This window comes from Vombatus ursinus, unplaced genomic scaffold (assembly GCF_900497805.2).
Source record: "Vombatus ursinus unplaced genomic scaffold, bare-nosed wombat genome assembly UNPS02015175.1, whole genome shotgun sequence".
Classification (NCBI taxonomy): Eukaryota; Metazoa; Chordata; class Mammalia; order Diprotodontia; family Vombatidae; genus Vombatus; species Vombatus ursinus.
Window position 1 is genome coordinate 5,405,729 of NW_020954953.1, and position 15,315 is coordinate 5,421,043.

A 15,315-nucleotide genomic window follows, 5' to 3' on the forward strand; every position below is an offset into this window, starting at 1 on the left:
GAATGAATGAATGAATGAATGAATGAATGAATGAATGAATGAATGAATGAAGCACTTAGTAAGTCCTTGCTATGTACAAAACTCTGTACTAATCACTAGAGATGCAAATAGAAAAGTAAGATAGTCTTTGCTTTCAAAGAGTTTATTTTCTAATGGGGGAGAAAATACATACAGTAGGTTTCATTTGCAAGTCAGAATGGTCCCATGGTTCTTAGGGTACAGTAGATATTAATACCTCTTCTTTAACATTATTATTTAATGTCACTATTCCCTCAGCTCTTGCATTCAAGGTCCTAGACTGTCCCCATCAGGAACTGAGCGGAGATGGTGATTGTGGACCAACTTATAACTTATATTGAGAATGTTACCTTTTAAAGACTATTTATTAGGTTTTTAAGGTACTGCATTGTTATTTTAAGGATGTGATCAATACCCTCATCCTTTTTCTCCATTTGAGATGTATCTGTGTATGTGCACATTACATACATGTTATATAAGATATACTGACTATATAGTATACACATGACATGTATGTTATAAATTTACCATAAGTGTTTATTGTTGGTAAGCTAGATGGCACAGTGGATAGAATGCTGGGTCTCAAGTCAGGAAGACCTGAATTCTGATTGGACCTCAGACAGTAACTCGCTTTGTGTCCCTGAGCAAGTCACTTAACCCTTTTTGCCTCAGTTTCCTCATCTGTAAAATAAGCTGGAGAAACCATTTTAATACCTTTACCAAGAAAACCCCAAAAGGGGTCATGAAGTCGGCCACAACTAAACAACAAAAACAGGTATTTACTGTACATACTCAAAATGAACAGCAATATGACTTGTTGGATAGTGAGGTGATCTTGGAGTCAGGACAGTCTGGATTCATCTGGTCTTCTGATACCTACTATTATTCAGCTGTGTGATCTGGATGGTTCATTTAACCTAAAGCCTACCAATGGCTCGGATAACTAGGTATTACAAGTCATAGATGAGTTGCCAATATGCATCAATGGTGATGATTCCACACTGGCAGTTTCCTGTGATGATGAAATGATGCCTGAACTCCAAACCATATGCAATTCTAAGCCTATACAACCATCTGTGTAACCTTGGACAAATCTCTTAATCTCTTTGAGCTCTCTGTTGAACCCTGTTTTCCCCATTTATAAAATGAGGGGTTAGATGAGAGCAGCCATTCCCAATCTTTTTGGTCTCAGGACACCTTTAACTCTAAAAATTATTGATGACCCCAAACAGTTTTTGGTTCATTGCATCTATTGATTTTTTTCATATTAGAAATAAATCCTGATAGATATTTAAATATTTATTTAAAAATAATGAGCCCATTACAATGATATTTTTAATGAAAGTAATTATATTTTCCATAACAAAAACAAATGAAGTGATAATTTTTTTTTCCTGTTTTTGTAAATCTCTTTAAAGTTGGACCTAATAGAAAACATCTGGGTTCTCATATCTGCTTCTGCATTCACTCTGTTGTGATACATTATTCTGGTTGAAGTATATGAACAAAATTCTACCTCATTCAGATATCTACTTGGAAAAGGGAGGAGCATTTTAATTGACAAATAACCTCTTAGTATTACCATGAAAGTGTTGACTCCCAAAGCTCCTACAAGGATCTTGGGGAATCATCAGGGGTAACTTTACCCCCGTTTGAGAACTCTGGAGTAGAGGGTCATAAGAGCCCTCCTGTCTCTAACTTCATGTATTTCTATATAGTTCAAAAGAATAGGACCACCTTGTTGATCAGTAAAATCTCTCCATTGAAGAAAACATTATGGCAGTAATTTGAAACATCCTGGTTAGCCTGGATGTATAGTAACAGAGAAATATTTTTTATATTTAACATGCACTTTGATACTTAAGTATCATTTCAATGTGGAAGCACCTACAAGCAGCAAAGATCACAAATTATTCATCTTGTGTGACTTCTGTTCACGTGCTCTCATTAGATAGAGAAAACATGCCCACAATGCTCCTCTCCAAATTCCTTGGGTGAACCATATGGAAAATGTGGTGTTCTATGGCATAAAATTTAACATAAAATAAAAACATTGAAGTTTACTAAAATGTCGGCATTTGGAAAATCATTTACAAATATATATATTTTTAAGTCTAGTGTAAATGTAAACTTTTTCAGTGTGGTTCATGGCCCGTGAGAAATGAAAAGAAAAAAATATAAATCTTTAATTATTAGCATTTGAAGGGCTATACTACCCAATGAGCTAATATATAGTATATCTTACCTACAAAAATCTGACTTTCAAATGAACCATAAGAGCAAACAAACTTAGCTGTCAGTGTCCCACTTCACTTAATAAACATAGCAAAAGGAGTCTTAATGCTACTGACATGAAAGCCACTGTGTATATGAGTGGGGGTGCTGTGAGTGGCAGGAAGGGGACAGAGCAGAACTTGGAATTTGTATTTTTCTAAGAAGAAATAGGAAAAATGAAAAGCACCATGGGCTTAAGGAGACTCCCATGCAAGACCAGTCTACATACATAATAGAATGTTTGACAAAAAATATCTTGACCCATCCTTCCCAAATTTTAAATTTCATTTTGTTGGAGTACCTTAATTCCGCCAAACAGTGATTAATATGCCTCACTGGGCATCTCTTCTAAAAATGCAGCCACTTTTGTTGAATGTTTTTTAGCATATGAATCATCCCTGTCATCTCGTTCTCTCATTCCTTGGATTCCATGACTCTTTTTTTTTTTTTTTTTTTTTTGTGATGTCCTCCTACCTTTCTAACGTCTTTCTCTTTCATTGGCTCTACTTTCTGCCTGCTTGATAGAAGTTCTTCTAAAACTCAGTCCTACCATTTCCTCTTTACTCCCATGTCTCTTAGAGGTCTTATGTACTACTTTGGTTTCATGTCATGCCAGTGGAAGTTAAATTATAGTATCTTTCCTTCAAAACTTTCTCTTCTTCCTGACTTCTCTGTGTCTACTAATGGCACCAGGGTTTAACTATTTGTTCCTACTGTTTACGTCACAGTTGTCTTTGATATCTCCCTTGCCTTGACCCTTGCCTCCTCATCAGTCATCAGTCTTTAGATTGCATTTTATATTATTTCTCACATCTATCCCCTTCTAAAACCCCCATGACCCCACTCTACCTGGTACAGACTCTCTTTTACATCTCTCTGGGAATATTACAATTGTATTATAACTAACTAGCCTGTGCCTTCAGTTTATTTCCTTCCAATTCGTCATCTACTGCACTATCAGAATAACGCACAATTTAATTATCCTGACTCCGTTCTCAGAAGTCTTCCATTGTTCTCCATGTTTACATGATAAAGCCCAAACCCCTTAGTTTGATATTACCATTTAAGTTTGTCTACTCCCTATTTTCCTAGCTTTGTCTCATATCACTCCCTTTCATGTTCTTTATCCTCCAACCAAACTTACTTCTCCAGCATACCCCTATCCTTGACTGAATACTTTTCCTTATGCCCTTTCCTATCCCTAAATTGTCCTCTTCCATCCACTCTTGTTGAAATCCTCTCCATCATTTCCAATCTCAGTGAGTACCTCCACATTAATCAATTTTTCCAAGATTCTAAGATTTATCCCTTCTGAATGACCACTTATTTGGAATATTGTAAAGAGGATTAATAATTTGGATTAGATAACATCCAGGGCCCCTATCACCCTCTGAACTATCTTAGCATCTTGTTGGCACCTCTGTTTCTCTGGCATATACTCTGAAGCTTTTACCTCAGTTCCTACTTACACTTTATATGAATGTAAAGGCTACACTTTGGTGGTTGATGATATAATTTGTGCAGGTACTCTCTCCATTAATGCTTATTCCTTTCAGCTCTAAAATGTTGTGGGTTTTCAGGTCTTCTGTGCCTAGGCAAGCAGTTCTAAAAATTGCTGTGATTAAGAAAAAATTCATTACAAGTTGGTAAGCATTCTGGTGATTATACTGTTGAACCTAGTCTAAATAATTCATAAACAGTGTTATTTTTAGTCAGATCTTTAGGATAGAGTTTGAAAACTTCTTTAGTAACACACTGAAGTCTTTGTACTATCTAAAGGACAAAAAAGTTTTTAAAATACTACTTCAACTAATAATTCATAAAACAGAGTCAGTTAAGTAGAGCACTGAACCTGGAATCAGGAAGACCTGAGTTCAAATCCGGACTTAGACATTTGCTATGTGACTCTGAGCAATTTACGTAACCTCTGTCTGCCTCAGTTTTCTCATCCATAAAATGGTGAGAATTCTAGCACCTACCTACTAAAACTATGAGGATAATATGAGATAATTTTTGTAAAGAACTTTTCATAGCTTAACCTACCTACTAGAACTATGAGGATAATATGAGATAATTTTTGTAAAGAACTTTTCATAGCTTAAAATGGTATGTAAATGCTAGGCATTATTATTATAGCTATTATTACTATAATGGCATAGACTTGAAGAACCCAAGGTCACTTATACACCATAAGAAGGATTTTATCTTGGAGGTGATAGGGAGCCAGGGTCACTTGAAAACTACAAAGAGGATTTTTTCAAAGCATGTACAGTTTTGAATATACAATTGCATGTTGACATACCATTTTGGGTGATTGAGGTTCCAGACCTATGATTTCATCATAGGAAAGTTCCACTGCAGAAAACCCCTTCGCTGATTGGCATCAGCTACACATCTTGGTAACTTATGGTTATAAGGAATTGCCTGAGACACTGAGAGTTGGTGTAACTTGCCCATGGACACAGAGCTTTTATGTTCAGGATACAAAATTGAACCCAAAATCTGCTAACTCCAACACCAGCCCTCTATCCACTATGGCGTCACACCTTTCATGTAATTGTAAAAGTGATGTACATGTTTGATCAAAGGGTGGGATGGCAGCTAGGTGACGCAACAGATAGAGCACTGGCAAATTCAGACTCAGTCACATAACACTCACTAGCTGTGTGACTCTGGGCAAGTCACTTAACCCCATTGCCTAGTCCCCCCCAAAAAATAAATAAAGTGTTAAGATGCTTGTGGCTTAGAAAATCTTCATAAATATTCTCATTTTCTCTGGCTTCCCTCTTGCCTGAAATATTCTTCATCCTCAACTCCACCTATTGACTTCCTTGACTTCCTTTAAGTCCCAACTAAAGTCTCATCTTTAATAGAAAGTATTTCCCAACCTCTCTTAATTCTAGTGTTTCTTAATTTTCTCCCATTTATCCTGTATATAGCTTGCTTTGTATATATTTGTTCACATGTTGTCTCTCTCTCATTAGATTGTAAGCCCTTTGTACGGTCTTTTGCCTTTTTTAATATCCCTATCCCTTAGCACAATGATAAGCACATAGTTTAGTAAATGCTTATTGATTGATTGAGTAAATTGATCTTCAGGAAGCTAACTAGTGATAAATTGAATACCATCATACCAGATGTGTGTTTGACATGAATCTCAATCGATATGACAAAGTGAAATATTCAAGAAAGGAACATGTTATATATGGATATAAAATTTTGTATTTTATATATGTATATAAAGCCATATGTGCTCAGATGAATAAAATATTTTCCGTGCTTCACTTTGTTTCTGACTACCATATAACTTGCCTTTCATAGATCCCTCTGCTGGCTGTGTTGCAAGTACAAATTTGTGTGCTGATTCAAAAGTGTCTCTCTTGTCAAAGTCTGATAAGGTTCTACCACCAGGAAGGCTTAACAGAATCCTAAGCACAATGAGATCTCTTGTACTTATCGAATATTTAAGAATAAAGGTTACTTGTGGGCAAAGGGTAAAGGGAAGGTGGTTAAAGATAAGCATTTACCTGGAGACATAATTCCAAACACAGAGAAATTTTGCTATAATTTGAGTTCATCTAAAACTAAATTCATAAAATGTCAGGGTTTTTTATGCGAAGTGTCGATGTTAGGTCTAACAGAATATTTTCTTTGGTAAGGGTGGGTGGAAAGTGCTCACTATTTTCAGTTACGTAGCAATTTTTTTAAAAAATCTTTCATGAGGAGCAGCAAGATTCTTTCATCAAAAACAAACCATTGGGGCAAAATTGTGGTTTTTGTTATACTAGCCCATAGAATCAGTGTCTTAGCAATCAGCCCGTCAAAAAAAGGAGGGATTTAAGGAATGCCTTGGGACATGGGGACTTCATTGCCTTAAAAGGAGTCCTCCCTGCAATTACTTTACCTGCCAACTTTCCAGCAAGATAAATGGAAGCACTGTAGCTTGAAGGTGCCTTGGTTTGAATGAGATGCAGTAAGGTCTCTCTGTTCTTTCCAGGCATCATAGATCTGATAGTCCTTATAAAAGAATAGGGTTGGTGCCCTGCTGACTAAATTGTCCTCTAGAGTAGTATTAGTTACAGAGCTTCTTTGTTAACTAGGCTCAATGCTTAAAGCTCTGTTGAAGTTCTCTTATTAACACATTTTTAAGTAGCTCTGCGTATGGATACCCTAAAGAGTGTGAATGTATCAGTATAATTTACATATAAAAGTTATGTGTGTATATAACTGGAATGTAGAAATCCTATCTTTCTTTATTACTGTTCTGTTACTCTGAGGCAGTGCACATTGAAATGCTGATGACATGTGAATGGTATGAAGGCCACTGTTTTTATATTCTTCTCTTGGTATTTTCTTCAAGTAGCTTGTTGAATCACAGAAATGTTTTCGATGGGTTTGCTGCTTGATAGATGATCTCTTAATACTCATCTCCATCTTTTCTTTTCCTCTCCTTTTTCTTAATATGACATGCGGTTTTAATATTGGGCAGAAAAGGGATTTTTTTATGTTAGGCAGGCAGTTGCTGATTAGCATTTTTATTTTTAAAAACAAAGGCTTATATGGTGTTGAGTTCTTTTAACAGTAATTTTTTTTTTTTTTTTTGGAAATTTTTCTGTCCAGTTGGAAAGTTGGAACAAAACACAGGTAACCCACAGGAAGCAAAAATCAAATCAGATAAATACACATGGATTTGAAACGCCGAGTTGAAGCTATAATGTTTTACTAGATGGTAGTTTAGAGTAGATTTGAATTTGAAGAATTTTTCTTGTTATTTTTGTGTGTTTTAAAACCAAGTTATTATTTCACATTTTGTTACCCAAGAGTTCAGTTCTTTTCTGTTACATATCTTGAAACTATCCAGTAAAATCATTTTCTTATTATTTACATTTATGTAGATATTAGACCTAAATCACAAGGATTGGGCTTTACTTTAAGAGAGCTGATGTTGGCCTGCTTAATTTTTTTTTACTTCAAAAAAAATAAAGAAATTGAGATTATTAATTTGTGTTTTTCCTGCTAATTTTGTAACAGATAGTGATGGAGTGTAATCCTTCTGTTTTATAAAATAGGTGAATTGTGCCATTCTAGAAGTATTATTAAGTACAGCTAAAGCCTGTCTAATGTGTGGTATCCTGCCCTCATTACCCACTCCTTCTCCCGCCCCCACCCCCACTGGGCCTACCTTTAAGGAGAGGAACAAGGCAGCCGGGTTTAGTTCTCAGAGTAGGACAGTGTCACATGTGTGCCCTTGTACTTTATGAATGAGTTGCATCAGGTTAGTGAGGAAATCCCTTGAAGGCATGTGCTTCAAGAAATATCTGGGACCTGTCAGTCATTGATAGAATGCAGCCTGCTGAGGAGTGAGTCTTATCTTCCCTTAAACACACCAATGTAAGAGAACAAGTATTTACATCCAGTCAATCAGGTGACTTTGGTTTTGTCATAATGATCCCAAGCATTTGACTTGACTGTTGAAATCAAATAAAATCATCCTAGTATGTTATCTGCTTATAAAATGCTCCAGATACTACACAGCATCACCAAACAGCTGTTTGCAATTCTGAGAATCTGAATAGGTCAAAACTGCAGTTAAACTGAAGTATCCATAGTAAATATATTATTTTACTAACTCTCTGTGTGCAGATTCATGCATCTAATGTGCCCTGAACAGAAATTTGTACGCACTTTATCTATATGAGTTCTGAAAAACTGATTCTATTCGCCCAGTTTTATTTTGGAAGCTTGATATGATACTATTTCTAGGAGTGATATTTTCAATCTACACTGTTTCTGCTACATTTGTTATTCATAGCAACAGTTACCATTTGACTCTGCTAAAGATTGCCCTGTATTTTACTTAGAAAAGTATTACTCTTCCTAATACAAGATATTCTTGTGTTTCTGTAAGCATACTATAGGAAATGTAGGTCTTGAATGATTTTCATCAACTAAACCGGCACAAAGATTTTTTTTTTTTTTTAACATCATTGGTAGTTTTACTTTAAAGCAGGCTGTATGGCATAAGCAATGATAGCAGGTGGAAAATTGAAGAGGGAAACATGATTCGAGTTCTGGTTTGACTTATTGAGACATTGGCAATTGTACTGTGGAGTTAGGATAATTTCTTTCTCCCAGTTTCCATGGGCTCCTCACTGTCATCTTCTTCATCTCCCTGCTCTACCACTATTGAGGAATGACTGAATTTGGTAGCGGTTTCAGAATTTATAGCAGTATTACTGGGCCATAATGATTAATGAATTTTTTAAAATACAGAGAAACTTAGGAAGAGTTTAAAGCACTGATTCGAGGAAAAGTAAGTAGAATCAAGAAAGCAGTCTATCCAGTAAATAAAATAATGGAAATGGAGAAAACAAAATATTGAACCTAAAACTGGAAGTCATGCAAATTATAACAACCACACCTACCTCCGAAGAAGAGATGAAAAGATGTACCCCTTTCCTTCTTTGTGAGGTGGGGACTGAGTGCAGAACTGTATGTGGACATAGGCAGGTGTAGTTAATCTGTTGAGTAGTTTTACTCAACTGCTTGTTGTTTTGTATTCTTTGTTTCAAGGAAGGATTCGCTGGAGAGGAGAGGAAATATTTGGAAATGAAAGTGATAAAAACAAAATTTTAAAAAGATTTTTGAAAAAATTGGATGGGAGATAAACAGGAATACTTATATGCACAGGACAGGTATAGTTAGTGCCAGTTATTCATACCCTAAGCCTATCATAGGATTTGTTCCTGTGCATTGTCCTCCATACTGGTCCTTCATGCAAATGGGGAGGCCTGAGAACCAAAAAGGTTTCGTTATTTGCTTTAGGTGATAGAACTAGGTAGTGTCAGAACCAGGGCTAGAAGGCAGATCAGTTGACTCCTCATCTAATTATTTTTGTATTGTATAATAACACATAAACCTCTTACCATGTAAGGGAATTTGTAGAGCCAGACTATATACAGTTGGATGAATAATTCAAGTTACTTAGTTGTCTTGGCCTGGGTTTAATGCATTAAACGTTTGCTTCCAGCTTCTCCATGGTTTCATTTCCCCTTTCTAACCAGTATGGAAGATACCCTGTCTTCCTATCCTCTATTTATCCCTGACCCTTTTGGAGAGAAAGGAAAATCTTGTTCTTTTCTTACTTGTCTACCCTACTTTTATCACCAGGACTTGGCTGAGCATTTTCAGCCTCATATGTCCCTGGAAAATGAGTCTCCTGTACCTCTCCACACTCCCTCTCCCCTCATACATCTTCTTTTGAGCTTCAGGTCAACACTTTCCTTCTAAAAGCTGATTGACTGGCCAGAGCAGGGAATGCTCCCATTGATTTTCCTAACAGAAATTTCCTAAGAACCTTACTCCCTTCTTCTCCCTGTCCCCAATTCTAATCCTACAGGTATACCTTTCTCAGTTTAGTTTGCCTTGACCAAATTCCCCATCTTGTTGTCTCTCTGTCTCTCTCTTTCTCTGTCTCTCTCTTTCTCTCCCCCTCTCCTTTCCCATAATTACCTTAAATGATTTAACAATTTGGTTGATTCCCTTACATGTTGTCACTTGACCAGATTTGCTATACTATGTCCTGTTCTACATATCTCATTTTAGGGAGGTTACAATATTGACAAGCTGCAGAATATTGAGTAGATGGTAACAAGGATTCATAATCATAACTAATGAGGATTGGTTGAAGGAATTCCACCTATTTTAACTTGGTTAATGCATATAGGAGGCACATGACAGATACCCTCAAATATTGGAAGGTTTGCCCTTTAGGAAAGGGGTTCAGTTTGTTCCATTTTGGCCATACTAGGAGAACCTAGAACTAAAAGGTAGAAGTTTCTGTGATTATCATAACTTACCTTCCCTTTCCCAGTCATCCATTCCTAACTCTGGACCAGCAGAAGGGAGCTAGGTGAGGGAGAGTATTGGTAGGATCAGGAGAGAGTTTGGTGGGAAAATAACACTTTAACTATCTAACTCCACAAATTGTTGATTGAGGAAAGTCCTTTGTAAGACTTAAGCAATTATACAAATGTGATTTCTTGGCAAAACTGCATGTAAAATTTACCCATTGGTATCAAAATTAAAATACTTTATATTGGTTTGAAGCCACAAAAAATTGCATTTGATTGCATTTGATAATTTATACACAAACACATGGGACAGTTAGGTGGCGCTGTGGATAGAGTGCCAGTCCTGGAGGCAGGAGGACCAGAGTTCAAATCCATACTCTGTTAGTTACTAGTTGTATGACCCTGGGCAAGTCACTTAACCCCATCGTAGTTCCTCGTCTGTAAAATGAGCTAGAGAAGAAAAAGGGCAAACCACCCTAGTATCTTTGCCAAAGAAACCCCAAATGGTGTCATGGAAAGTCAGGCACTACTAGAAAGACTCAACAGCAACAACACAAAAAATATACAGGCACTTTCAGTGAGAAATTAAGCCAGACAGAATATTAAAGCTCTGCCATATTACTAAAATAAAAATCTTCCTTAGAGAGTGCACTAAGGGATCTTTCAAAACCACAAATAGTCAAGATTTAACTCTCAGCCAAGTGCTTAATAATTTGAATGAAAAATCTCTTGTATCTCCTGTACACCTCGTGTACCATAACAAGACTGATTTATTTCTCCAGAGCTGTATATTGTAAGAAATTAATACTATAAAGTCCATAAATAAAATATAAGTAAAAACTCATTATAAAGAACTCTTGGGACATCATAGTTGTTTTGTTGTAATGGATTTTTTTTTCTTTCAATGAATGAATTGCTAATAGTTACTTTACTAGTCTTTATGTCCTAGAGACAAAACAGAACTGATGCTTAGTCTCTGGGGTAGTTAATTAGCAAGTAAAAAGAAGTGTATTGACCTCATAAGATAGGGAAAATAGATGGTATCTAACTTTTATACACCCTACCTTTCTCCTCCAGATTTATTTTGTTGAGTAGCCTGAGAATTTAAATGGGTTTGATTTAGTTAGCTTTGAAATGGGGAGAAGTGAGTTGAAGGATAATTGCTACTTGGTGATTCTGCTTTCCTTTTCCCACCTAAAGTGTAAACAGTTGTTTTGTTAAGATTGTTATGACGCAGAATTGGAGAAGATACATGTTGTTTAGGAAATTTATTGTGTAAATTTCAATCCAGTTTGTTTCCATGGACTATGTACAAAGCCTTGGGGATACCTTTGTTATACAGAACCCTTCTTTCTAGTGGTATCTATCACAATACCATTTTGATCTTACAAGATTAATTTATCTGTTGATTATTCTTTTTTAACACAGTGATAGCATGCAATGTTGATGTAAGAGAATAAGATGGCCAAAATAGTGCTGTGCATCTGGGCTGAATTGTGATGATTTTGGCCTCCATTAGAGTGGAGGAAGAGCTTCAGAATACATGGGCTCATTTCATGCATCCTCATGTCGAAATATCATCTCTGAAGCAGTTTTAAAACATTCACAAGTTCTCACCTTTCTGCTCAATCAACCAAAAAGTGTTTATCTGGTGACTTCTATGTTTTAGGCGCTTGGGACTCTGGGAATCCCGAGCATCTAGGGGAATGAAAAAAGATCTCTTGTATGAGGAATCACTTACTGTACTTGGAAAGGAAGTAGATGTCCCTAAAAATGGAGGGGAGGAAGGGATTGTGTAACAGGCCGAGGGGACAATCAGTCTGTGCACAGGACCGTTAAGTACCCTCTTTAGATGGGACGTAGAGCGCAGAAAAAGGAATGACATGGAATAAGCCTGGAAAGGTATGGCTCGAGCCCAATTTTGAAGAGCTCAGAAACCTCAAAAGTTAATTGAAGTTTTTCATAATTCTTATATATTTGTATTTATATGTATATTTGCCTTTTCTCTTTTCTTAATTTGAAAATTGGAGGATGCCGTGTCAAAATAATGGCATTCTCAGTCCACAGTTTTTAAGCTCAGCACTATCCTTTGTTACATCAGTATTAATAACTCCCTCTATCTAACCAGTAGGGATGGATGAATATGCCAAGTGCCATGTAATGCTGTCTATGGAGAATTGAGCTGGTTTATTATGCTAAGTACTCAATGAGCAATACTGCTCAAGGATGGTTCCTAGAATAAAGGTGATTATCTCACTTTGAAAGAAATGGCCACATTCTTGTTGATGTAGCTCATGAGAGCTGTTGATATTTTTAGTTGACAAAGTATCCATGATTTGGATGACTGCTTTTATAAAAAAAATTTTTTCGTTTTTTTTTTTTTTTTTTTTTTTTTTGGTGAGGCAGTGGGGTTAAATGACTTGCCCAGGGTCACACAGCTAGTGTCATGTGTCTGGTCTGAGACTGGATTTGAACTCAGGTCCTCCTGACTCCATGGCCGGTGCTCTATTCACTGCGCCACCTAGCTCCCCCTATAAAATTCTGTAATAGCATGAATTCTGTAGGTGAACTTGGATTGGACACTGAACAAGCAGTGTTTTACTACATTAATAGATATTTTCTCTCTTTTCCCTCTACTCAGGACTTATCTGGCTCCATTGATGACCTGCCCACAGGAACAGAAGCAACATTGAGTTCAGCAGTGAGTGCATCAGGCTCCACTAGCAGCCAAGGGGATCAGAGCAATCCTGCACAGTCGCCCTTCTCTCCTCATGCTTCCCCCCATCTTTCCAGTATCCCAGGGGGCCCATCACCTTCTCCTGTTGGCTCTCCTGTCGGGAGCAACCAGTCAAGATCGGGCCCAATTTCTCCTGCGAGTATTCCAGGTATTACTGATTTATTGTGATTTAACTTGGATAGCAAAGCTAGATCTGGTCTTAATGCCTTAGAACAATTAGATTCTCATCAATGAAATACTTGACAATAATCTATTTTGGGGATCAGAATGCCTTGGTGGTGTGACAGAGGACTTGTCGCCCAAATGTTGTAAATGCCCAGTTCCAAAGTATCTCTTAATGATTTTTTCAAAGGAACCCCCCTCAGTAATTGAGTTAAATGACTTCATTCTTTATTGTTCCTCAGTTTCCATGTTTGTTTGCTCTGCCAAAACTAAATAATCTTCTTTCTGTCTACATACGCCTTTACAGTGTTTCTGCTGAATCAGAAAACTATATCAGCAAATTCCACTAAGCTCTTTTGTCATAGAATGTTAACCAGTGGGTTTGTTTTTATGACTGTATCTCAGTATATAATGTTGTGTTATTTTCAAAAACCTTGTAAGTACATGCTTATAGTAGTATTAGTTCATTCATTGCAGCATATTTGAGAGCTCTTTTCCGATGTGTAGTGCTCCCCATCTTATACTTGTTAGAGTCTCTGCAGCTTTTTAGAAATACAGTTGTTTTACTATTCACCTTATGTACCTAACAACCAATTTTCCTTTATTAGGTACGTGGAACGAATTTTTTTTTTTTTATCAGAGAGTCAGCAAGCTTTTAGTAAACACTTACTCTTTGCCAAGCACTACGCTAAGCACTTAGGAGACAAAGAAAGTCAAAAACAAGGTCCCTGCCTTTTAGAAGCTCACATTTGAATGGTTGAGACAACATGGAAGTAACTATTTATACATATAGTATAAATGGAAGCTTCTTTTTGGTGTAATATATCATTATAGCAGCTATAAATTAGACATTTTCTTTATATGTATTACCTTGGTTAAAGTGATGGAGGTATATTCAATGGAACATGCTTGCTTCCTCTTCTGAAATTGACAGTGGTTTGGTTTTTTTTAATTTACTGATGGATGCTAACGAATAGGTCATAAGTCTCATTCTTTTTAATAGTTACATTTCTATACTGCTTTTCCTACATGACAGTATATATCTGAGTGGTGACCACTCTCTAATAATGATGTAGCTTCAAGGACGTTATCTAGGGTAAACTTTCTAGGTCCTTGAAGCCTGTCACCTAATTTCACTTGTTTATTTTCTACTCCATTGTGCCTCTCAAGGTGAGGCTAAGTTTCTTAGGATATTTCTTTTTTATGATTTTATGTTCCACAAGGTAAAAGTCTTGAAACGCTCAAAGCCAAAGTATTATACGGAAGAGTAACCTAAATGAAACTTTGGTTGGATAGCTATCTTAGTTGCTTAATTTTAAAAGTCCCATTTTCAGTCAATATATATAACCATTAATGTAATATATGTAAATACATACATCTTTATATAATACATATTTTTTCAAATCCTTTTTTAAAAATTCCTTTTATGCTTTTCTTTCATTGGTTATTGATTTATATAACATTAAATTGGACATCTAGAAAAAAAGTTCTCCAAGAACATTTTTTTTTTTTTTTTTTGACAAAAGATCTGACAGTTTTATCAGCTAAACACTAGGTAGGAAGATCCTTAGTTAACAAAGTTAATTTTCCTTAAGTCTAAGTGGTTTTTTTAAAGGAGGATAGTTAGTAAATAGCCAGTCCATTAATAAATAGCAAGTAGTCATCTTTTATTGTAGTAATAGAACTGGATGTGGGATCAGGAAACCAGGTATTTATAATTCCTAAATTGGAGTTCTGTTCTGAAAAGTTTATTTAATAGAAAGTCTCCTATCTTAGTCAATGCCATTTCAAAAATAGTGACAGCATTTCAGTCATCTATAACTTCCTCAGTGTGAGGATCACATCACTACCAAAAGAGGCTGCAGCCTTGCATGCCATAGCTTTGAAGATGGTCTTTCAGTGTTTCTTTGGCCAAAAATTCCATCACACTGGGCTGTAACCTTCTGACAGACCAGTCTCTCCAAAAAGTCTCCTGATTTTCCTAGGGTCACTTCCTTACCAGGATGAGGCATTTTGTGGCTGCTTTGAAGAGATTTCACTTCTTTGAATTGTGTTCTTTTGAAATGCAAGGCCATTGCTGATTCTTTATTTCTCCACAGCTCATGTTGTTCGAAGCTTGACATCTGTGTTGTGGCAGATATAAGCTCTGATTTGAAATTTTGTGAATGTAGGAAGTCAGGTAGGAAGTGATTCATTTCATTTTTTTTTTTTTGATGAAAAGCATAAAGAGTTTCAAGTAAATTCTTGAATTCTTAAATTCTCTGTGTTAGT

At 36.3% G+C, this 15,315-nt stretch overlaps 1 protein-coding gene across 1 annotated transcript in view; it reads left to right on the plus strand.

The window, feature by feature from the left end:
* LOC114031462 (AT-rich interactive domain-containing protein 1B-like) overlaps positions 1-15,315 on the plus strand; it is a 550,161-nt gene that overhangs the window by 412,220 nt on the left and 122,626 nt on the right. Inside the window, 1 exon segment of the mRNA XM_027846531.1 lies at positions 12,787-13,030. Coding sequence (XP_027702332.1) covers positions 12,787-13,030 — 244 coding nt within the window.